This window comes from Mirounga angustirostris, unplaced genomic scaffold (assembly GCF_029215605.1).
Source record: "Mirounga angustirostris isolate CCGP_5_RB_7025 unplaced genomic scaffold, mMirAng1.0.hap1 SCAF_6, whole genome shotgun sequence".
Classification (NCBI taxonomy): Eukaryota; Metazoa; Chordata; class Mammalia; order Carnivora; family Phocidae; genus Mirounga; species Mirounga angustirostris.
The window spans coordinates 84,104,544-84,129,705 of NW_026991714.1; the positions used below are offsets into that span (position 1 = coordinate 84,104,544).

The window sequence follows — 25,162 nt, forward strand, 5'->3', positions numbered from 1 at the left end:
CCAGTCTAGGAACAAACACATTGTGCCTGAAGTTTCCATGATGCACGAAGAGTGTATGTATGTGGAGTTTGGGGGCAGACGCTGGTAGGATGCTCACTGCACTTGGAAGCAAGAGCTGTGGAATTCGCATCTGGGATTCATGAGCCGCTTTTTCCCACAAAGCGGAGGGCCCCAGCCAGGCCCACCTGTTCCTGTCCATCCTTCTTGGCACATTCCTATTCTGAATCTCGAGCATCCTTAGTCCACGTAAGGTGTCTCCTCCTCACCCACGGCAACTCCCAGAACTCCATGTTTTCCCGTGCTGCCTGGCCGAGTGAACACAACAGCTTCAGGGGCCTGTCGTGGCTTTCTAAAGTGCCTTGTAACTGGCACTTCAGTGGTACGGAGCTCTTTTCTCCAGCAAGAGCCGCTGAAGGGCTTTAAGTTGAACAGTGGCCATAATGATAGGTTTAACAGTGGCCATGATGATAGCTTTTGTATGAATCTCCCCTAAAAGACCCAATATGAAGGCTGGAAGAGCAAACTGGGAGTGCTCCTCTGAGAAAGGCAGAGATGCAGGGACACACCGCACTTGCTGGCTGGAGTAATTAACCTGGGGACAGGAACCACTCAGACCATTTTGGGTCTGTTTTAAAATTTCCCAAAACAGCTGCCTGGCGCATAGGACAAAGGAAGGTAAGAGCAGGAGGGAGAACAATAGCTCCGCCACTCCGCCCTCCTGGCTGTAAGTGACCTTGACTCAGCTGCCAGCCCGGTTGTCTGTTGTTGTCTCTGATGAATCTTTTCCTTCTGCTTTCAGCTCGGGGAACTGCTTCACAAGTTACAGTTCGTCATGACGTACGTGGCTCCTTGGCAGATGGCTTGGGGTTCTTCATTTCACGTGTTTGCTCAGCTCTTTGCCGTCCCTCGTATCCTTTGGGCTTCTATTTTCACCCACGAGCTGAGAGTCACATTTTATGGATGCAAGCTTTTCATTGAACCCTGGCAATGAAAAGATTTGAAAGTCTTTAAGATTACATTTTAATGGGGACGTGGGGAGGCACTTTGGATTCCCCTTAGGCCACTTAGCCTTAAAAGATGTTGCTTAATTTTGAACTCTTCCTGCTTCCTAATGCATATCCAGGATTACTTTTTCTCTGATTCTTCCATTTCCCACGCCCAGATCTGTATTAAGATATCCTGTCTTAGAAAGTTACTGCTTAAATGGTTCAGTTGACTTGTGCAAAATAGTGTAAATCGATCTGCTATTATTAAACATGGTGGATAGGGCTAATGGCTCTGATATACTATTATAGATTATCTAACACTATATTAGGATAGAGTTTGGTAATCATATACTTGAGTAATAGTCAAAACTCAGAATTAGATACACATAGAATTACCCAAAGTCTTCTAAAGACGAAAAAACTAATAGATGGTTTTGTTTTGTAGCTGCTCTCAGCCAAGAAGCCTAGTTTTACCATTTGTAGGTTCTTTTGGTTTCTTTGTCTGTTTTTAAGTGTTGCCATAATGATAATTAGTTTTAATTTACTTCAAAACAAACTTGAGATACTCCTTGTAGGGATCACTTTGACACAGGTAAGTTGTGTGTGGGGTGTGTGCGTAAGTGGAGAGAGAGAGATTAATAAAAAATACTCTTGAAGGGAGAGAGATTAGACAAAAATATCCTTGACTCAGGCCTAAAATTTGCCCTCAAAGGCTTTCCTTCCCACCTCATTTATACCTCCTAAATGTGTGCTTTCCACAATGTGTTTCAGGAACTACTTGTATGGGAATCCCTGGAGAAGCTTGTTTAACGAAATCCCAGAGCCCAACACATACTTTCAAAATCACATTTCAGGGGGTGGATCCTGGAATGTTCATCTTCAAAAGCCTGCCCAGGATCCTTACCCCACTGGCATGTGTGACCCCCAGTTCTATAGCTTCCTTCCATACGATGTCCACACAAGGCTCATTAAGACGATTCATGAATAGTCTCGGACCTGAACTTCTTGTACAGGCATGGAAACATACGTGGGATTAATTGTTAAAGGATAACATATTCTAGGCTTTTAACAATGCCCTTCTCCAGACTCCTCTGTTTAAAAGCATCTTTTTAAGCATACCAGGAGCTGGCCGTACAATGCACGCTGTTCTGTGCTCCTATTCTTAGACCTGCATTGATATTGCTGAAGTGTTTCAAGGTTATTTGGCAGAACAAGCTAAGGAAAAAAAATTGCAAGAGTGTGAGCTCTTACACGATTTTTTCCCCTTTAACTGCAATCATTTTCTACAATACCAGTAATTTTGGTTTTTCTAAAGAGTCCTTTAAAACAAAGACAGTGAGCTGAAAGAGAGGTGATTGTTATTTATTTCTGAAGTGTGTCTCAGGCATCCTATCTAGAGTTTACAGCCTGTTTATTAAATGAAAACTACTGGATGATGCAAATTTGTGGTTCAGGAGTTGCACAAAGAATGTGAAACTTGAAGTTTATGATTCCCAATTTTATCCTAACTTTGGTCCCATGCAGATCTGTAGCATTTCTTGTGCCTATTTATGCCTTGTTAGGTGAGTTCAGCGATACTAATTACTCCTTATGGTTCCACAGCTGAGTTAAGACCCTCCTGGGAGCCATCACTTTCAATTACCTGACCTGTTTGTGTGCTGAGGGTTCACACACAAGCACTTCATGTCTGGCACTTAATATCTCCTATAAGAATAAACACGGCATTAGTATCCACCTCAGATTGCACACGGTGCATATTAAATCTAAGTGCTTTCTTGGTGGGTGACTCATTCTCAAGAAATTGAACATTTGAGATGTAGATTTCACTGGGCGTCTGATGGCTCTGTTTTAGAACACTTGATCAATCCCCGTGCTTTGTTCCCAAAACTGCCCAGGATAGTGACATCCACGTTTTCCCTTCTCCTGAGATACAGAGCCTTCAAAGTGACCTCGGAGCCTGACCACTGCAGTTATGTGACAGCTAACAGGACCCGTCACCCCCCTCCCCCTTATCCCAGGGCACCTTCCCATCCTTGACTAGTTGTAAAAGTAGATATGTGTTATCTGGAAGCCAGCATTATACCATTCAGAATATAATGAGATCATAGTTTAGAAAAGCGGATGTATATGCCGTCAAGACAAAGCTATGAGGTTCCTAAGCGCCAGGCCTGGATCTTGACTAATTTTGAAATGTTAATTATTTTATCACTCTATTAAGAAGCTGTGGGTTCAATCCTGGCATCAGGAAGGGACTAATTTGCTCCATTTTGGAACTGAATTAGCGTTCAGGCCAGCAGGGCACTGTTTAGTAAATTGCTTTTTCCAGTACTAGCATGTTTTCTCCCTCGGTAGCCTCTTTTAGTTTCTGAGCTTGTAGCCTCCAGGGACGGTTGAGAATGCTCACCCTTTTACTATGTGTAGAGACCATGCAAGACCACTGTGTTCTAGTAATTACAGACGCAGCCAGATTATCTCTGTTAAATGTGTATATTGGGAAGGTTGCAGAATTTCTCTTTGGTATGTCCTTTTGAGCTTCACATGGTTTGTTTTTAACTTTGAGGACTGACAGAGATGTTTTCATTTTAAATGTACGCTAATGGAAGCTTTTGACAGAGTCACCCTCTCCCTGTGGGTAAGAAACAAAGAGGGCTCCATGTGCGGGCTCTCAGGAGTCCCCGCTTCTCGGCGTTGTCTGAGCAGTTATACCGACAGGCTTTTATATTTGCCCTGAGCGTGCTGTATTTCTTTATTGATCTTCCCCTAAATAAAATAACCTCTGAAGCCACCTATTCACTTCTGCCCTACCTCAGACCTGTTAAACCTTATTTCCTTTCCTACCCCATTGAACTTCATTTACAGCTTCGCACTGCTTTCCTGACTTAACTTCTGGCTAATTGTTTCTGGCATTTAAAAAATGGACAACATAATCTTTGGGGAAATACGTAGAATTGAAAAGAAGAGCAGGGCCAGTCTCTCTAGCATCCTGCTCAGCCCCAGGTCTGTGCGGCTTTGTCCTGGTTTTTCTGCAAACCCCCCAGTGCCCTCCTGCCCTCCTCCCATCGGAGAAATCCCCCTGTGGCTCTGCCTTCTCACGTTTTTTCAGTACCTTTACTCCATGACATCCCCCATGCAGTTCTCTTTTCTTCCTGAGACAAGGGGCATGGTTAATTTGGTGTGTTTTATAACCCAGGTATTTAGATATTTTCAGCTTTCCAATGAAGAGAAAACAGATGGGTGATAATAGATCCCATAGATCCCATGGTAGCTCATTGTTCTGTAGCTCTCCGTGTGAACCGAGGTCAAAATAAAAGGAATTGGATTTAAATTGTAGCACCATAGAGATCTTTTTGCTACCCAAACAATTCAACACCGGAATGGATTATTAATGGAGGATATGTCATTTCACTCCTGAAGTTGCTTGGAAGTAAATAGCAAGTTGAAAAGAATAAAATAAAATAAAGACACAGTTATTCCTGAAGCAAAACTCTGAGCTTAAGTCTGTGAAAATACCTGGGGATGTGCCTATGACAGCACAAGGCTCTCCTTTTCTGGATTTACATGTAAACGGGCGGTGAGGTCCCCACAGCCACCCCTCCCCAGCACATGGCTGAGAGTATATAAAAGCATCTGGACGCCTGGGTCGCTTCTATGTCCTGATTGGCAATGACACATAGAGTCTTCCTGTCTGTGTCAGGCACCCTCTCAGATTTCTAGAGATCAATTCATTGGTTTTCATCCAAATACGGCAGCAGTACTAATTTTAATATTGGACAATTATGTTTCTGATCAACCAGGGTGTGTAAAAGTGAGTCCCACCAGTAAGTGAGAAACCCATACAGAGCGCAACATGCTATGACTTCATGTGTCTACAGTTTTAGCTTATAAACCAGACATGACTTGAGCCGTTGGTGTTCAATATATCACAAAGAATATTTTTTTGAATAGTGGGGAAAGAGTCTTTGAAAAAAAGAGATGCTACCTTCTCACACAATGCTATTCATTTCTTCTAAAAAGTGTAATTTAATTTTAATTATTTATAAAGCTACTTAATACTTTAGTAAATGTAGCACAGTGCGTTTTGTTCTGCTAATGATACCCTAGTAAAAAGAGGTTTTTTTCAAACCTGAAATATTAAATCTTTGCCATAAATCACCCTGAGACTGCTGGGATTTTTATGAGAAGCACTTGGTTTTCACGCTGGCGAAACAAGACCTAGCAGGATCCTACTGAAAGTTTTATATTCCTGACTCCATACACAGAGAGATCAAGTACATGCCCTCCTTTCTTTCCTTAGTGAGAAAACAGCTTTCATATAAACGAGTCAAAAGCAGAAATAGTATTTCGATATATAATAACAATAAAAAAAATGGTTTGTGGGTTTTTTTGCCTTAACTCAAAATTCTCAGATTCCGCCATACTTTTCTTTCAGACGATTATCACCTCCATCTTCTCTACTCCACTGAGCCCGTTCCTCGGGAGTGTCATTTTCATCACCTCCTATGTTAGACCAGTGAAATTCTGGGAGAAAAACTACAAGTAAGATCCCAAAGTTGATGCTAATGTTCTTTTGCTAAAATTCATGCTTCTGGATGCTCCTTGACCTTCCTCCATGTCAAGGTTCAGACTTTATGCCTCACTGGCTGGGCACTGAACGTATCCCCTGGGGGCTCCCTCCACTCACTGCTCAGCCCGGGGGGCTTCCGGGCTCCGGACCGAATGGGCCTGATCGCAGATTTGCAGTCGGGTACCAGTCCGGGTTTCACTGGTCATGAAGGAAAAATGAGTTGACACTGCTGAGTATTTGCAATTGCCCTCAGAAAGGGTTTTGAGGGAGCCCATGTCGCCCCTTTTGCTTGGCAGAGATTGCCCCTGGATGGCACGTGTCCTCTCTCCACAGTACCTTCTGTGAGTATCCTAAATATGCGTGTCGCGTGCAAGTGTGCACGCTTCACAACTCAACATAAGGGAGAACACCGGGTTTTCTAGAGTGCCGTTAAACTTGTAGAAGATGATTTATGTATTTTCTTGACTGTGTGGACTGGCTGGTCATCAATTTCCTCCAGCAAACAGTGATGGAGTGGGGGCAGTTACTTCTTGAGGGAAGGTGTGAAGGTGGAGTCATCGTCCGCTAAGTAATTTTCCAGAACTCCTCTTCGAACAGGTGGTGGAAGGGAAGGCTGGTGAGCTGGCCCATCTGCAGCTGGGGCAGAGGAGGTGGACTTTTATTCCAGAACTCCTCCTGGTAACTTATAGCCTTCCCTGCGCTGAGCCCCATAAACCCCAATCCGCCCTCAGCAGTATGTCTGCATTTTGCACGACTCTGGCCCTTGACGATGTGCTCTTTATGTCTTATACAAGACACCATTAATGGAGGAGGGCTGTGGTTTCTGTTTCTCCCCTTCAACGTAAAATGCACACCCTTGTGGGACAGGCAGAAGGAGATGGTGATTAAAACTCAGCCTGGGGTGCCCACCTGCCTGGGCTCACATCTCACCTCTACCACTTAATGCTGGCGATCTCAGGCCTCTCTCTCCTCTTCTGTAAAATGGGGGCAAAATGAAGGGACCTACTTCACAGACTTGCTGTGAGGAGAAAATGGGTTAATATACATAGACCCCATGTGAGCCTGCGCCCCTGTGATTCTTCTCTGACTGCTCTGCATATAAGTCCCCGTTCCCCCTCGACCCACGCTGACAGGTGTTTACCATGACTACGTCCAGCGCATCCGGCAAACTCACATTTAGGGGTGCCCTGGGGGAGAACTAATCGAACCTGAGTGCTCCCTGTGGGGCCAGTGCCGGGAGGCCGGGAAGCGGTGGGGAGACCATGTGGGTTCCTGGCAGGTTCCTCATATTCACGAGGGGTGGGATTTGGGCAGGACAACAAGGACCTGTGTGAAATTTTGCACAGAGGCGCGAGTCCTCTTCCGTGTTTGTTTAAAGAGATGCCGTGCATATTTACAGAGCCAGAGAGTAAAAGAAAATGACAGGCACTGACTTGGTACTTTAAGTTTCTTTAGGGGAAGACAATTTGGGGTATCTTTTTGGAGCTCTGAAAACCACGTTTACACTTGTAAATAAGAGGACTGGCAATGCCATTGCTCTTAACGATGCAGGAAAGTGCAAGATTGTTTCAACTGGATCATTAGTATAAAAGATTCCTTTGTGTCTCCTAGTCTCAGTTAAGTTAGGGGCCAGTCTTTCTGGCCTGGAATCTGACCTAAGCAAGATGCATCCCCATTGAGCTGGAAAGGGTTTTAAGTGTCCCCGGCAGGAAGGGGGAATGGACGAGCTCTGTGGGGAGGTTTAAGTGCAGGGCGGCGTCCTAACACCCGTGCGGAGCAAGATGCTTCTGGTGTTCTGTGTTTGCTTACTTAGTTTCCTCACTTGCAGGATTCAGTATGGTACTTGAACTGTCAGCTTCTGTAGGTTACTTACGTGTATGGGCCTCTAGAGCAGGCTTCCCATTTCCTTACTCAGTGTCACAAATAATTGATTCTGTTGTGAGCCATTATGTCCCCAGTTCAGCACTGTTACGTGTGGGAGGGGTCTGCTTTCGCTGGGCCTGGCTGCGGGTGGGGAGGGGCATCAGGCTCTTCGGGCATGGATGAGGCTGTCCAGCCTCTACGAGGTCTCGCTGAAGGAGCCAAGTTGGAGAAAATGTTCAGTCCCGCTGGGGGAAAAAGTTCCTGATGCAAAACCCAGGCTGGTCACCTTGTGTTAATCATCAGAATACAGAGCCCGGTGCCTGGCTGCTTAAAAGATCAGTGATGGGATTCAGGACAGTAAGAGGTGGGTAGCAGGAAAGGAAATGGCAGGAAATCTCATCTGGATCCCGGCAAATGCTCTGGAAAGCTCATTGTAACTATCTTAAACTGTTGGCTTTTATTTCAAATGCTAATGACTGCTCACTTTCTTGCCTGAGAGCATCTCTCCCTGCTCCACTGCCCACAAAGGAGCACTGGATTACCAGGCCATTGATTCTGTGTGGTTGTTTACTAGTTGTCCCCTCACTTCCAAAGGCCAATCAAAGAAACTCTTCCTCTGGAGGTGCGGTGGGCATGTGCTGCCAGTGGGTACCCCGGCACGCCACCCCCGGCCTGGGCTGCGGCCAGTGCCCTCGGGGGCGGTCCCCTCTCCTGGGCCTCCTCTCCCTTGCCACCCCTCCTGCCTTGCTTGCCACCCGTCCCAGGCCTCCAGGCTTTCTGTCCAGGCTTCGAAAGCTGGCTTTGTTTCTGCAAGTCTCCAGTTAGCCCAGCACTGTAATGAAACCATTTTATATATATATATTTTAAAGTTTTTAAAGCTTTTATTTATTTATTTGAGAGAAAGTAAGAGAGAGACAGCACAAGCAGTGGGAGGGCAGAGGGAGAGGGAAAAGCAGACTCCCCACTGAGCAGGGAGCCTGATGCGGGACTTGATCCCAGGACCCTGAGATCCTGACCTGAGCTGAAGTCAGATGTTTCACCGACTGAGCCACCCAGGTGCCCCATGAAACCATTTTAATACCCGAAGAAACTGATAAGTAAATCACCAGCCACCTGGTAAGTATGACCGGTCTGTTTTCCCCCTCTGGGCTGTCTTGAAATCCACAGGCTTCCTATTCCCCAACACGTGTCCTCTGCCCTCCTGACTCCACTGCACTCTTGTCCGTTCTGCACATATAGCAACAGGTTCCATGCTGTCTCAAAGGCCTCTGGTGGCTCAAGCTGCCTGAGGAGAAGAAGAAATACTACATGGACCAGCCCTATCCAGTAAGGAGCTCTGCATTGTTGGAGATGCTCTGCACCTGCACCATCCAATATGGCAGCTCTACTGGCCATGCGTGGCTGATGACCATTTGAAATGGGGCTACTGTGACTGAGGAACTGAATTTTTACTTTTTTTTTTTTTTTCCTTAGAGCAAGAGAACCAGGGAGGGGAGGAGCAGAGGGACAGGGAGAGACGGAATTTTAAGCAGGTTCCATGCCCCGCCAGGCACCCGTCGTGGGGCTCGATCTCACGAGATTGTGAGATCATGACCTGAACCGAAATCAAGAGTCAGACACATAATTGACTGAAGCACCCAGGCGCCCCCTGAATTTTTACTTCTTCTATTTAATTGTAATGAAATAAATTTCAATAGTCACATGTGTCTAGAGACTACCACATTGGACAGCACAGATACAGACCCTCCTCAGTCTTAATCTCAATTTCCAGCCTATTTCCCAAAACGTTCTGTCATACCTCACATATTGTGAATTTTTCATCCCAAGCCTTGCCTTGGGCTGTGTCCTTCACTAAACCGTCCTCCCCTTCCCCAATCCCATTTCCCATCCATCCACACCCACCCAGATTCCACCTCTTGATGTAGGAGTGGTAAGGCTCAGGAAGGCCTTTGGGATGAGAGGTATTATAGCAGCTGTCTTTGGAAGATAAATTTGCCTTGTGGCCATCAGCAAATTCTACCCAGGGTTGGCATAGACTATACTTGTCTCCAAGTTTGGACTTGTTTCTTTTTCATCTTGTGTCCCTAAGGGGCCACACACATAGTAAGTGTTCTCTATTTCTTAAGTGGATTGAGTCCCACAATATTGTGTAAAAGGGAAAGGAAATCTAAGTTCACTGTTAAACTGATGTTCTCTTGATTAATAAGGGCTTTAAAATCTGTCTTAATGAGCTCTGCCTTGGGTCCCCACTTAAATTACAGGCAAGGACAACAAATGCACTATAATAATAGTGCCTTGTGTGTGTAAATCCCCTTATGTCAGAGTATTTTAAAAGCTTTAGAAACAAATTCTGATATTATGATATATCACCCTTCTCCTTATATATAAACAATCACTAAATAACCAAACTTTGTCATTAACGTGAAACAAATGTTTAGGCTATAAAGTATTGATTCGTATTTTTGGTTATCTCAGCAAATATCTTGGTCCTAAAGGAGTTGACTGTCTTCAGCCCTAATGAATGAAGGGTTCCATTAATAATGAGTTTGTTTGGATAGATCAGAAGTCTTGTATAAGATGTAAAATACCATCGCTATGAGGAGATGCATAGAACAGCTATCTGAAAGACAAGTATAGCTTTCATGGTGGTTACATTTCTATCAGATTCTCCAGATTGGTTTTAAAATGTTAAATCGGAGGCGCCTGGGTGGCTCAGGTCATGATCCTGGGGTCCTGGGATCGAGCCCCTCGACACGGGCTCCGCGCTCAGTAGGGAATCTGCTTGTCCCTCTCCTCCTCCAACCCCCCGCCCCCGCTAGTGCTGTCTCTGTCTCTCTCTCAAATAAATAAAATCTTTAAAAATAAAACAAAATGTTAAATCATTCTGGGCATTATCCTTCTCCACAAATGAGCATTAAGCATCTGCGTGAGGGCACTGTGCTAGGCTTTAACCAGTAGGAGTCACTTTATGTGATTAGTCTGCAAAAACATCCAACTCTGTATTCCAGTGTCCGTGGTCCCACCCTAGTTAGCAAGAAGATAATCAGCATTACTTAATCCTCAGCTCTCCCTGAGGCAGTGGTAGGACGTCAGAAAGTGTGAGATTTATAGTCTGTCAGATCTCGATTAAAGTCCCAGCCCATATGCTTGGTTAGGTGTTTGGGAAATTATTCAGTCTGTGAGCCTCAGTTAACTCTTCTGTAAAATGGGTTGACTGGCTCTCTGTGCGTCCTTAATCCTGTCCGCATTTTGTTCTCCTTACCTATATTTCTATCTTCTCTCATTTGACTTTTAATTCAGTTATGTCTAGACATATTTTATATGTCCTTACAACCTATCTGAAATCCTTTCTGAAATGGCAGAGCACAATCATACCAACCGGTGAAAGGACACAAGTACAGAGCATGTAACATCAAATCCACAGACAGCGCGCTGTCACGCACCCCTTAAATATCAGTCTTCACCTTTAAGCGCTGTGTTTATTTTGATGCCTTACCCCGTCACAGAGCCTGGTCCTGTTCTTTGAGCAACACAGCAGCCTGAGTTGAAAAACATCTCTAAAGCGTCACAATTTTGTGGTTTATCAAACGACAGACTATATGATCCAAATATTTCAACTAGTCTCCATGGGCTCCCGTGAATCTTACTGTGTTATTTCCCAGTGCCTTCATGGGTTTGGAATACAGAAGCGGACCCTTGGAATTATAGACTCCCCCTGTGCTGCTCATGGAAGGGAGTTCTCCAGCCTCTTCGACTCTGGGTGGAGCAGCCCTGTGCCTTCTTAGGCAGCCCTGGGTGAGCTTTGTCTGCCACGGCTGTGGGCTCTTCACTGTGCTGGATCTGTTCCTTGTGTTCTCACCTGGATGCCACAATTCCCTGGATACACGTGCTACTGCCCGAGCAACCGGCATCCTCGTGCCTCCTATGTATCTCTCCCTTCACGGCCCTCTTTCAGGCTGAACAGCACTAACTATGTTTTGAAATGGTCCAGACGTCAGGCATTACCCGCCGCCCTCATCCAGATGTTTACTGGGCTGTCTCTAACCCTCCCCTCTAGCCTGTTCCAGATGTCATCTACTCAGCTCGCAGTAGATGTGACTTCCTGTGAGCCAGATGTTCTGCTCTCATTCATGCCTTCTAAAATCTAAAACCTCTCAATTATTTTACTAAAGTGTTGCCAAGCCAGGCCTTCATCATCCCAATCTTATGTGTGTGTGGTTAAATGAAAATCAGAAATTTACATTTCCGGGGCATCTGGGTGGCTCATTCGGTTAAGCGTCTGCCTTCGGCTTGGGTTATGATTCCGGGGTCCTTGGATCGAGCCCTTCATTGGGCTTCCTGCTCAGTGGTGAGTCTGTTTCTCCCTCTTCCTCTGCCCCTCTGCCTGCTTGTGCTTGCTTGCTCTCTTTCAAATAAATAAATGAAATCTTCAAAAAAAAAAAAAGGAAAAGAAAAGAATTTACATTTCCTTTACCAACTCTTGACCCATCGGCTTTAATATTCCAGTCCATAGAGGTCCATTTCAATGATGCTGTTCATCATCTCTCCAGCCCCTCACTTTCACTCTCTGCAGACCCGCCACCATCTCTGTCTTCACGCATGGTTTGTTAATGAGGATGTACTAGGACAAGTCCATGGGTGCCTGACTTGGGCAAGGCCGTCAAAGAGTAGTTCTCAACGTCACATTTTATTTTTTACCTTTTCACAATGGGGAAGATTTTTCTGGATGTTCTCTACCCACTGAGCTATTTTAAGCATGGTTTATAAGATCTTTGTGCAAAGCATGGAGTTTCTCAAAAGGCATTTTTTTTTTCTCAAATGCAAAGCAGCAAGCTTATTTGGCTTATGGGTTGATAGTAAAATGGAGCACTATATGGGCGCCTGGGTGGCTCAGTTGGTTAAGCGACTGCCTTTGGCTCAGGTCATGATCCTGGAGTCCCTGAATCGAGTCCCGCATTGGGCTCCCTGCTCGGCAGGGATTCTGCTTCTCCCTCTGACCCTCCTCCCTCTCATGTTCTCTGTCTCTCATTCTCTCTCTCGCAAATAAATAAAATCTTAAAAAAAAAAAAAATGGAGCACTATAATTAAAATTTGCAATTAGTAATAGTAGTACAATAGGGCAGTACTGGTTCTCGTTTTTGTATTTACTGAGCACCTGCTCACCTTCCCAAATATATTCATTCTTGCCTGTATAACTAGTCTGGAAGTAGAATTTCATTTTCCTCATTTCACAGATCAGAAAAGGGAAACCCGGGAAGTTAAATAACTTGCCCAAGGTCACAGAACAAGTCAGTGGCCAAGCCAAGACTTTAAACCAGGTCTGGTCTTATTCCAAGCCTTGAGCACTTTCTGTTATGTCCCGAGCCCTCTCAAATGCCTCCCACACTATAGACGGTTCAGTGAATGCCAGTTAAAGGGCTCGCTTGGGACAGGAAAGAGGTGCCCTCCCAAGAGCCCCGTTCAGAGGAGGAGCCAGGCTGGAAGGACAGGCAGGGCAGCCCAAGCCCCGAGGCCCCTTCCCTGAGTGTGCCTGACTGCAGAAGTGGCTTCTTTTAGTCCGGGGGCCACGGTGCGGCCATTCTCAGCAGGGCTGCCTCCTTCACGGGTCCTGGTCGTGTATGGTTGCCCGGCCGGCTCTCAGCAGCTCCAGAGCCCAAGCCGGGAGGCGTGTGGGGTACCCCTCCGGTGTGGCCTGCTGCCTCCAGCCCTGCTAGAGCTGTGAGCATGGGACCTCTCACACTGGGAAATCTGTGATCACCGACAATGTGAGCCTCCTTTCCAGGTCTGGAGCCATGAGATAAGAGCAGAAATGTGGCTTCATGGGCACTCAGGAACCACCTGCTGTCCTGAATAAAATCTCAGGCCCAGAAAGGTGGTCAAACTAATTAAAGATGCAATTTTCTTTTTAAATGGCTGATCCAGAAAATTCCTCTTGGAAGCCATCACTTGCTCTTAATTTTCCAGGGTGTTCAGTAACTCCAAACATCTGTGAAAGGAATGAAAAAAAGCCCTTCACTTTTCCTAGGAGCTAATGGTAGGTCTTTGGGAATCTCCCTCCACAGAAGGGACAATGCAGGGTTGTCTGGGAGCACATATAAGTTCGAGAATTTTAAAGTAATTTAAAAATGCTTAAGAATCACTGATAAAAGAGACGTGTTTTGGGGTTAACATAGCTCAGCCACTGCAGGGCCACGTCTGGGAAAACAGTGGGTGCTGGGACTCATGGGTGCAGCCAGGGTAGGAATATGGACCAAGTCCCAAACTTTCCAAAAGGAACAGAAGTAAGGAGATACCAGCAAGGAACACTCTTGTTCCTTGATGATAAAAGGAAGGTGTCAAGGCAGACTGAGAAGCCAAAAGGAGCTCAAGAGTTCAGTGTCCGTGAAGCTCAGCCAAAGGGCTAGGACTTGGGGCTGACTGAGAACCTACAGCCCGCGCAGGACCTGCCTGGGATTTTACCTCCCTCTGCTGAAACTTAGCTCTGTGTACAATGTTTCTCTGGACTTTAGGCCTCAGGTAAGAAACAGACAAGCAAGTGACACTATGGCCAAAGGGCCAAGGCAATAGAAGACAGAATTCACACCAGAGTCCCAGAGATCTGTTGATTCTGCCTGGCCCAAGTGAGTTCTGGGGCCTCGGGGCAGGGAGTCAAGCAGGGAAGGCTGATCCTCTCTTTCCCCCTAGCCTCCATGGTGGTGTGGGACGCAGGCCAAATGCTGCTCGCAGCCTTCTCATCCCCACAAAGCGAGACCGGTCTGAGGATTCAGCAAACACCGAGGAATGCAGGGCCACGGTACACGGAGAGTGATTCCTGATGACACACCCTCGCCCCTGGGTCCCGCTAGGCCTGATGGAGCTTCGGGCTGTGTGAGCCAGCGAGTTCCTTATTTTGCTTAAGTCATTTCCAGTTGGGTTTTCCATCACTTGAAATCCAAAGGTTCCTAATAAAAGCAAATGATGGCTTGCTCGTCCTCTCTACCTTTTATTTTGGGGGAGTGACAGCATGAAGGTCCGACCTTTATTCCCATAATGCTGTGGTCCTAACTAGGCTCGAAGCCAGAGGTGCCCTGCGTCCCCTGTGGTACCTCCAGGACAGAGTGGCAGATCGGGAGTTTGAGCCTTCTCTGATTCCATGGCCGACATGCCCTGTGTCTGAGGCCAGTTCTTCCATGTACCTTCTCTGCCTCAGATTTTTCTCAACTGGAATCTCTGGTCTGTGTCTGAATGCTGTTATGTCTGAGAAATTTAATGATGAACTTGGCCCCATCCTGCTGCTTTGCTGACGGTTGAGAAAGCTCTCACACACGTACCCAGGGGTAAGGTTTGACACTTCAGGTGTGGCGATGAGCTATTATGCAAATATATTCCAGAAGGATGACGCTTTTGAGGAACTCCAGTGCGGCGAATTTCTCAAATAGCACTAGTTTGAGCTTATTATTCATTATGCTGTGGTGCATAATTTTACTCAGGGTCCTGTTACATTTTGCTGAGCAGTTAAAGAATTTGAAAAGTGCAGAGTAGTGAAGTTGACCATGTGCCTGCCGGAAGGAGCCCAACATGCCCACCTGCTTCCCGGCTGTCTGGGGCTGCTGACTCTACACTTCAAGGTCACGCAAGAGCGAGGCTTTGTGACTGAGTCAGGTTGATGGACGGTTTCAGGGGGTGTAAGTCAATAACAGCAGGAGGGCAGAACCCTTTTCACTGCAGCAAGTGAGGGTGGGGGAGTGTGTGTCCTTCCCCAGCTTTTAGGGAAGTGTTGGAGATCAGGCTGATTTCTTCCAAACAAAGGAAGGCAGGAAATAGCTCTTAAATCCACATTAAATCTGCAAACTCTTTTATTGCATTGGATCACATATACAATAGTGCAGGAGATTTATTGTGTAGATCCAAGGCCTCTGTATAATGCAGGTTCACTCCCCAAGAACCCAAGAACCCTGAGCACTTTAGGTCTTTCCTGTGGTCGGCCAATGCTCAGAATGGATATTGTTGGTGGTGGTCAGTGTGTTCTCATTCTCCCCGTGACTGATGGAGTCGGCTGTGGGCCTGCCACTTTGGGTCCTGGGGAATGTGTGCATTTGAGGCTCTAGGTGAAAACTCATTGCTTAGCATTCCAGTGGTCAGGTGGGGCATATTTCCATGACTGACTTTAATCCTACTTTACTGAGAGCCAAGAGACCTGGACCAGGCTTCACATATGGTTGCTGCTTCTTGGTACACAGTGGTACCAATTGATTAATGAAATTAGTACATAATGTGGACATGGAAGCCATACTCTTTTTTTTTCTTATCCCTTTGGGAACAGGCTGCCATAATCACCACTCACACATAGGGTTTATAATACTTCTCGTGTCTGGATTGCTGTGTTTGCTTCTCTCTGTAAACAGTTAAGTAGATTGATTCTCCCCTTCAAGATTTTTTAGATGAAAAATGACCAGTGATGGAAAAATAATTACATACATGAGAATTAGAAAAAAATCTATTATCTGATAAAAAGGGTAATTTAATGTATTATATTCCTTTTCCATTTGTGATGCCTTCCTATGTTACATTAAAGAAAGGATTTGTTTTTGAGGTTATAGAGTTGGAGCTTATTTTCCTAGTGTCAGTGAAGGCTTTGGAGAGAGGTATACTTTGAAGTGTGGGGAAGAAGAAGAAGAGGAAGTTCTTAGTCGGTTTTAAAGTAAATGGGTAGGAAATGAAGTTTTTAAAAAGCAGTTTTTAAGAGCAGTCCAGAATGATAGAACACTAGCTTTCTATGTAAAGTTATCATGGATAAAGAACAGTCATCAGGGAGGAGGTTTTCTTAGCATTGTCAAAGAAGGTGTTTTTGGCACTATTTTGAAAAGATTTGTGCACCCTTATGTTTACGGTGTTATTTACAATAGCCAAGATATGGAAGCAACCCAAGTGTCCTTTGATAGATGAATGGATAAAGAAAATATATATAGATAGGTAGATAGATAGATAGATAGATAGATATAAATATAGGTATGTATTTATATATTCTATTTATATATATTTAGATATATATATAAATGGGATATTACTCGGCCATAAAAGAGAATGAGCTCTTGCCACTTGCAACAACATGGATGGACCTTGAGGGTATTATGCTCAGGGAAATAAGTCAGACAGAAAAAGAGAAATATCATACAATTTCACTTACATGTGGACTCTAAACAACAAAACAAATGAGCAAATAAGAAAACAAATAGTCTCATAAATACAGAAAACAAACTGGTGGTTTCCAAGGAAGAGGTGGAGGAATGGGTGGAATAGGTGAAGGGGATTAAGAGGTATGAACTTTAAGTGATAAAATAAATAAGTTGCAGGGATGTAAAGTACAGCATAGGGAATATAGTCAATAAGTCAATAATATTGTAATAATGCTATATAGTGACTACACTTAATCGTGGTGAGCATTATGTAATGTATAGCATTGTCGAATCACTGTGTCGTCCACCTGAAACCAATATAATATTGTATGTCAACTATACTTCAGTAATAAATTTAAAAAAATAATTTGTTTAGGGAAAGGCTGGGGCAAATGCAGGACAACTGGGAGCGATGAATGAACTGGTTATCTGTTGCTTATTGTCCTTGAGCTCCTGGAGCCAGGATTTGACACAAACTATTTTGGTATTTGAAAAATCAATTTGAAAAACATTTTCAGGATAAACTTTACTATTCTTTTTTCCCCATTACAGAAAAATCTATACCCAAATGTACTGATGCAGGGATATCAAAAGCATTTTCTATTTACTCATTGTCTCTCATTGTTCGCTGGGGTGACTGGCCCGTTACAAGGTTAAAGGGAGTCTTTGTTTAGTTTTGCGTAAGTTGGCGGTCATCAACGCAGCTCTGTATTTTAATTTCCTACCCAAAGTCCAGCACGATGTTTAGTTGCCATCTTATGCACCGAGAAAACTGGGGATCAGAAGAATTAAGCTATTCTCTCCTTTACACCCCTCACACAGTTTAATAAGTCATTAACCAAGTTAGAAACAGAACTCAGGTTTTATGGACTTAAACTTGCAGTTTTAGTGGTGGGGTTTTAAGATGGAATGTGAGCAGACTACAGTGTCATGCTCTGGAAGCAAAGAAAACGGCAAAGGAAAAGCAAAGTCCATGACAGCAGGAAACGCGCTGGTGGCCTTTTATTAAGTGCCACATCCTTCGGTGACAAAACAGCACTGTGTGTTAGTGGCTTCATGTTCAGAGAGTGTGTCTTCTCAAGTTGCTACCTCTCCTGAGACAAGCAGCCATGCAAATGCGAGGACCTGAGTTAAATCACCAGTATACAAATGGGATTCGCTTGTTGCCAAGGATGACCGTGTCTTTTTTGCTGGGTTGGGGGCTCATCTTAATCCAAATTCTGTGCATTCCACTGGTCACTAATGAATAAAAAAACAGAACAAACAAAACTACATGAGTCTTCATTCCCAGGAGAAATTTCACCCACAACTCTAACTGACATTAGGCCTTTTGGAAGGATATAGCACCCGGAAGTCAAAACCTTAAATCAAGCATGTCAAACGTGGGGAAAAACCAACACCTTTTTGATAATTTAATCTTTATGAATCTGTTATAATCCTCTGCATCTCTATTTATTCAAGTCTCCCTTTGGCTGACTCTTTGCCCAACCGCATGCAACGTGCATGTTTTTATTACTATTTTTATTAGTTGCATTTGCAGAAAGAGAAGAAACACTTTTCACCCCCTAAATATTTACAACCTTCCAGTGAATGAGTAGTTGGACTTCATATCCTGTATTTGAAATGCTGGATAATCTTGGATTCTTCTGGCTGAAATGGGAGAAGCAATCTTAATTGGAAATGTAAGTGAGTTTGGATCAGAAATGAAAATTGCACATGAATGCATTATTATTTTTGTAACTAAATTCAGGCCTGCTGTTAGCTATGGAGATTTTTTTATTTAAACTTTTTTTTAGCTCTTTATAGATTCATGTACAGTTGAGAGAAATAATACAGAGGAATCCCCCATATATCCTTTAGCCAGTTTACAGATGCTAACAGCTTGCAAAACTATCACAATCAGGATATTGATGTTGATACAGTCAAGATACAGAGCTTTTCTACCGCCACAAAGATCTCTCCTGTTGTCCCTCCCATAAGCTCACACTTGTCCTTCTTGCTACTACCCCCTTCTTAATTCCTGTCAACTACTAATCCATTCTCCAACTCTGTAATTTTGTTATTTCAAGAATGTTATATGACTGGAATCATACGGTATTTAACCTTGTGGGATTAGCTGTTTTCTTTTTTTAAAAAATTAATTTATTTGAGAGAGAAGTATGAGAGAAAGAGAGGGAGAGATAGAAAGAGAGAGAGAGTGGGGAGGGGCAGAGGGAGAGAAAGAAAGAATCTCAAGCAGACTCCCCTCTGAGCTTGGAGCCTGACGTGGGGCTTGATCTCAAGACCCTGAGATCCTGACCTGAGCCTAAATCAAGAACCAGCTGCTTAACTGACTGAGCCACCCAGGTGCCCCGGATTAACTGTTTCACTCACCATAATTCAGTGGACATTCATTCAGGTCATTGTATGTGTCAATAGTTTGCCCCTTTCTAAAGCTGAGTGTATGGATATACCACAGTGTCTTTAACAACTCACCCATTGAAGGACATCTGTGGTATTTTCAGTTTGGGGCTATTATGAATATAGCTTCTATAGACATTTCGAGTGAACATAAGTCTTCACTTCTCTGGGATAATTGCCTAGGAATGCAATTGTCAGATGGTAGTGTTTTAAGAAACTGTCAAGTTTTTTTCAGAGGAGCTGTATACCATTTTACATTCCCCACCCCTGCCCTCAGCAATGTATGAGAGATCCAGTTTCTCCAGATCTTTGGCAGATGTTTTTACTATTGTTTCTTTTAGCCATTCTGATAGGTGTATAGTAATCTCTCATAGTGGTTTTAATGTACATTTCCTTAATGACTTATGGTGTTGAACATCTTCTACTGAGCTTATTTACCATTGGTATAATCTCTTCAAGGAACTGTTTGTTCAAGTCTTATGCTTGTTTTCTAATTGGATTTTTTTTTTTTTACTGTTGAGTTTTGAGAGTTTTTATGTATTCTAGATACTACTACTTTGTGGGATATGTGGCTTGAAAATATTTTCTCCCTGTACCATGGCTTTTTATCCTCTTAATAGAGTATTTTGCAGGGGAAAGTTTTTAAAAAGATGTTCTTGTCTACTGCACATGGACCCTTCTCCAGGATAGACCATATGCTAGACCATAAAGCAAACCTCAGTAAATGTAAAAGGACTGAAATTGTACAACATATGTTCTCCAACCACAATGGAATGAAATTATAAATCAACAGCAGGAGGAAACCTGGAAAATCCCCAAATATGTGTCAAAGGAAACAGTCTCAAACAACCAATGGGTCAAAGAGGAAGTGACAAGAGAAAATAAAATATTTTGTGATGGAGGAAAATGGAAACATAATATCAAAATTTATGGAATGTAGCAAAAGCAGAATTCAGAGGGAAATTCATACCTGTCAATACTTACATTAAAAAATAAGAAAAATCTCAAATCAATCACTGAATCTTCCTTTTTTTTTTTTTTTTAAAGATTTTATTTATTTATTTGAGAGAGAGAGAGCGAGCATGAGGGGGAGAGGGTCAGAGGGAGAAGCAGACTCCTCACTGAGCAAGGAGCCTGATGTGGGACTCGATCCCGGGACTCCAGGATCATTACCTGAGCCGAAGGCAGTCGCTTAACCAACTGAGCCACCCAGGCGCCCAATCACTGAATCTTCCACCTTAAGTGACTAGAAAAAGAAAAGCAAAGTAAATCCAAAGCAAGCAGACGGCAGGAAATGATAAAAATCAGAGTGGGAACAAATGAAATAGAGAATAGATAAACAATAGGGAGAATAGATGACATAAAAAAATGGTTCTTTGAAAATATCAACAAAATTGACAAATCTTTACCTAGAATGACCAAGAAAAAATGAGAGAAGACAAATTACTATAATCACAAATAAAAGTGAGGACATTACTACCAATCTTACATAAATAAAAGGATTATAAGAGCATTCTATAAATTACTGTATATGAACAGATTAGCCTAGATGAGCTGGAAGTGGAAAACGTGAGCACCAAAAACTAGAAACATCGTTGAAAGAAATTAAAGAAGACAAATAAATTGAAAGACATCTCATGTTCATCAGTTTAAAGACTTAAGAAAGTGGTATTCCTCAGATTGGTCTACAGATTCAATTAATTCCTATCAAAATTACAACTGCCTTTTTTGTTTAAAAAGACAAGTGATCCTCAAATTCCTATGAAATTTCAAGGGACCCTGAATAGCCAGAACAATTTTTAGAAACAAAAGTTGGAGGACTCACACTTCCCAATTTCAAAACTTACTGTAAATTTACAGTGTTACTAACAAAACAATGTGTCACAGGTACAAGGGTGGACATATAGATTAATAGAGTAGAATCGAGAGTCCAGGAATAAGTTTATACATCTGTGGTCAATTGACTTTCCGCAAGAGTGCCAAGACCATTCAGTGGGGGAAAGGACAGTCTTTTCAACAAATGATGCTGGAACAACTGGATATCCACTTGCAAAAGAATGCAGTTGAACCCCTACATCACACCATATACAAAAATTAAATCAAAATGACTCAGACTTGAGTGTAAAAAGCTAAAACTGTAAAACTCTTGGATTTGCAATGAATTCTTAAACACCAAACTCACAAACAATGAAAGAAAAATTAGACCATTGAAATTAAAAGCTTTTTACATTGAAGAACACTATCAAGCAAAGACAATTCCACTCTGAGGTATATGCCCAAGAAAATTTCAAAGAAGGTTTTCAAACAAAAACTTGTGCATGGAGTTCATGTTCCTAGAATCATTGTTCAAACTAGCCAAAAATTGAAAACACCAAAATGTCATTATCTAATGAATTGACAAAATGTCATATGTCATACAGTGGAATATAATTTAGCCATAAAAAGAATGGAATACTGATATATGCTACAACATAGATGAACTTTGAAAACATTATATAAAACTAAAGAAACCAGACAAAATGTTGCATATATGAAATGTTTGGAATAGGCAAATCCATAGAAACAAAAAACAGATTGGTGGTTGTCAAGGGCTGGGGAAAGGGATGAACAGCGAGTGACTGCTTAATGGGTATAAGGTTTTTTGGGGGGGTGATAAAAATATTCCAGAATTAGATAGTGGTGACAGTCACACAACTTCATGAATGTATTAAAAGTGAATACATTGTTGCTTTGAAATGTCCAAGTATGAATTTTATGTTAAGCAAATTTTACCTCAATATTTTTTTAAAAAATAAGTAGGGCATATTTGTGTGGGTCTCTTTCTGGGTTTTCTGTTCTGTTTCATTGATCTATGTGTAATTCCCTCCCACCAATCCTATACAGTCTTCATCACTGAAGTTACATAATAAGCCTTGAAATTGAGTGAACTCACACTTTCTTTTTTTTTTTTTCCAAAATTGTTTTAGCTTATATTTTTCTGCTCTTCCATATAAATTTTAGAATAATTTCTATTTATAAATGTATATCTTTGCATCTAAATTCTTGGAGAATTTTCTGTAGTTTTCCCCTCCCTGCCTCGCTTTTTTTCCTTCCTTCCTTCCTTCCTTCATCCCTCCCTTCCTCCCTCCCTACCTCCCTATATTTCTCCCTTCCTTCCTTCCTCCCTTCCTTTCTTCCTTCCTACCTTCCTTCCTTCCTTCCTTCTTTCCTTCTTTCCTTCCTTTCTTCCTTCCTTCCTTTCTTTCTTTCTTGTACTGTCCTTACTTTTGTTACCCTCATAAAATGAATTGGGAAGTATCCTCTCCTTTTCTATTTTTTGGAAAAGATTGTGTTTGATTGGTGTTCTTCCTTAAATATCTACCAAAAAATATTGTGGGAATTTTGACAGGAATCGTGCTAAACCTTTATATCAGTTTGGAAAGCATTGGCATCTTTACTATATTGAGTCTTCCAATCTATGAATATGGTACATCTCTCCATTTGGTTAGAACTCCTTTTATTACTTTCATCAGCATTTTTGTATTCTTCAGCATACAAGCCCTGATATATGTTTTGTTAGATTTAATAAAACCTAAGTATTTCCTCTTTTTTTTGAGTGATTTAAATGTATTTTTTAAAATTTTGGTATCCATTGTTAGTACATAGAAATACATTTCATTTTTGTACACTTATCTTGTACTCTGAAACCTAACTGAGCTCACTTACTAGGTCTATGTTTTTGTTTTGTTTTGTGTTGTTTTTGTGGATTCTTTGGAATTTCCATGTCAATAATCATGTCATCAGCAAATATGTAGTGTTTTGTTTTATTTCTTTCTTTCCAAACTGTGTGCCTTTTATTTGCTTTTCTTGTCTCAATGCACTGGCTAGGACTTCCAGTACTGTGTTGAATAAGAGTTATTAAAGTGGACATATTTGCATTGTTCCCAGTCATACGGGGAAAGCATTCAGCCTTTCACCATTAAGTATGATGTTAGCTGTAGCTCTTTAGTAGATGATCTTTATCAAGTGAAGAAGTTCCTTTCTATTCCTATTTTTCTGAAAGGTTTTTTTTTTTTTTAATCATGAATGGGTCAACTATTTTTTCTGCACCAATTGACATGATCATGTGATTTTTTTTTCTTCTTTAGCCTGTGAGTATGTACATTGACTGATTTTCATATACTAAACCAGACTTACATTCCTGGAATTGGTCTGTAGATTTATTGTTTTTTCATTCTGTCTTTGTCATGCTTTGGTATCAGAGTAATACTAGTTTCATAAAATAAATTGAGAATTGTCTCTTCCTCTTGCAGTTTCTGGAGGCGAATGTGTATAACAGGTGTTTGTTCTCTTTTAAACATGTGTTAGAGTTCTCCAGTAAAACCATCAGTGCTTGAGTATTTGTTCTTGAGGAGTTTTTAGATTAACAATTAAATTTCCTTAATAGGTAGAGGGCTATTTAAATTTTCTTTTCCTAATGGGTGAGTTGCAGCAACTAATGTTTTTTGAGGAATTGGTCCATTTCATCTACATTATAAAATTTACACATACAAAGTTGTTTGTAATGTTTCCCGTTATCCCTTTGATATCTACAGGGTTGGCAATATATTGTATTGGTAGCTTGTGTTCTCTCTCTCTCAATCTTTTTTGGGGGGGTGTGGTCAGGCTTGCTAGAGATTTGTCAACTTAATTGACATTTTCAAAGAACCATCTTTGTTCTTTGTTTTTCTCAATATTTTTTGTTTTCAATTTCACTGATTTTTGTTTCTTATTTTTTTCCTTATGGTTTCTTGGGTTTATTTTGCTCTTCTTTTTCTAGATTCTTGAGGTGGAAAATTAGATTATTAATTTGAGATTTTCCTTCTTCTGTTATGTGATGTACTTAGTGAATTTTCACTACTGTTTTAGCTGTGTCCCACCAAGTTTGATATGTTCTGTTTTCATTTTCTTTCAGTTTAATTCATTTTCATTTCCATTGAAACTTTATCATTGACACATGGGTTATTTAAAATTGTGTTGTTTGGGGTGCCTGGATGATGCAGTCAGTTGGGCATCCGACTCTTGGTTTCAGCTCAGGTCATGATCTCAGGGTTGTGGGATTGAGCCTCACATCAGGCTCCATGTTCAGCATGGAGTCTGCTTGGATTCTCCTTCCCTCTCCTTCTGCTCTTCCACCCCACAGTTGTGCATGTCCTCTCTCTCTCTCTCAAATAAACAAATCAATCTTAAAAAAAAAAAAAGAATTGTGTTGTTTAGTTTGCAACTGTTTAAATATTTTCTTGTTATCTTTCAGTTATTTATGTCTAGTTTGAGTCCATTATGGTTGGAAAATACACTTGGTATTATTTCAGTTCTTAAAAATTTGCTGAGATAGTTTTATGTTCCAGGTTATGTTCTATCTTCGTATATGCTTGACTGTGATGTGTCTTGAGGTGTGAACTTCCTTGAGTTTATCTCCAATTTCTCCTCTTCTCATGGGACTCTGATGACTAGAATGTTAAATCTTTTGTCATAATCCCACAGGTCTCTGAGACTGTTCATGCTTTTTCAGTCTGTTTTCTCTCAGTTGTTCAGATTATATATCTATTGTTCTATCTTCCAGGTCACTGATTCTTTTCTCTGCTCTGTCATTTTGCAACTGTCCTTCCATTGAGTTTTTTATTTTGCACATATATTTTGTATTATTTTGTATTTACTTCTATTGTATAGTTTTGGTTTTTTTTTTTAAGATTTTATTTATTTATTTGAGAGAGAGAGCGCGAGAGAGAAACAGCATGAGAGGGGATAGGGTCAGAGGGAGAAGCAGGCTCCCTGCCGAGCCGGGAGCCCGGTGTGGGACTCGATCCCAGGACTCCAGGATCATGACCTGAGCTGAAGGCAGTTGCTTAACCAACTGAGCCACCCAGGCACCCCTCTATTGTATAGTTTTACTTAGAAAATTTCTATTTGGGGGGCGCCTGGGTGGCTCAGTCATTAAGCATCTGCCTTCGGCTCAGGTCGTGATCCCAGGACCCTGGGATCAAGCCCCACATCGGGCTTCTTGCTCCGCGGGGAAGCCTGCTTCTCCCTCTCCTACTCCCCCTGCTTGTGTTCCCTCTCTCACTATGTCTCTCTCTGTCAAATAAATAAATAAAATCTTTAAAAAAAAAAAAAAAGAAAATTTCTATTTGGTTCTTCTTGTATCTTCTATTTCCTTGCTGACTTTCTATTTTTTT

At 42.2% G+C, this 25,162-nt stretch overlaps 1 protein-coding gene across 4 annotated transcripts in view; it reads left to right on the forward strand.

Annotated features, from left to right (window-relative positions):
* PCNX2 (pecanex 2) overlaps positions 1-25,162 on the forward strand; it is a 306,833-nt gene that overhangs the window by 218,935 nt on the left and 62,736 nt on the right. For all 4 annotated transcript variants that reach the window (XM_064594619.1, XM_064594618.1, XM_045877819.3 and 1 more), the window contains 2 exons: positions 800-908; positions 5,393-5,522. In XM_064594619.1, the coding sequence (XP_064450689.1) occupies positions 800-908; positions 5,393-5,522 (239 nt within the window). The remainder of the gene's footprint in view (positions 1-799; positions 909-5,392; positions 5,523-25,162) is intronic.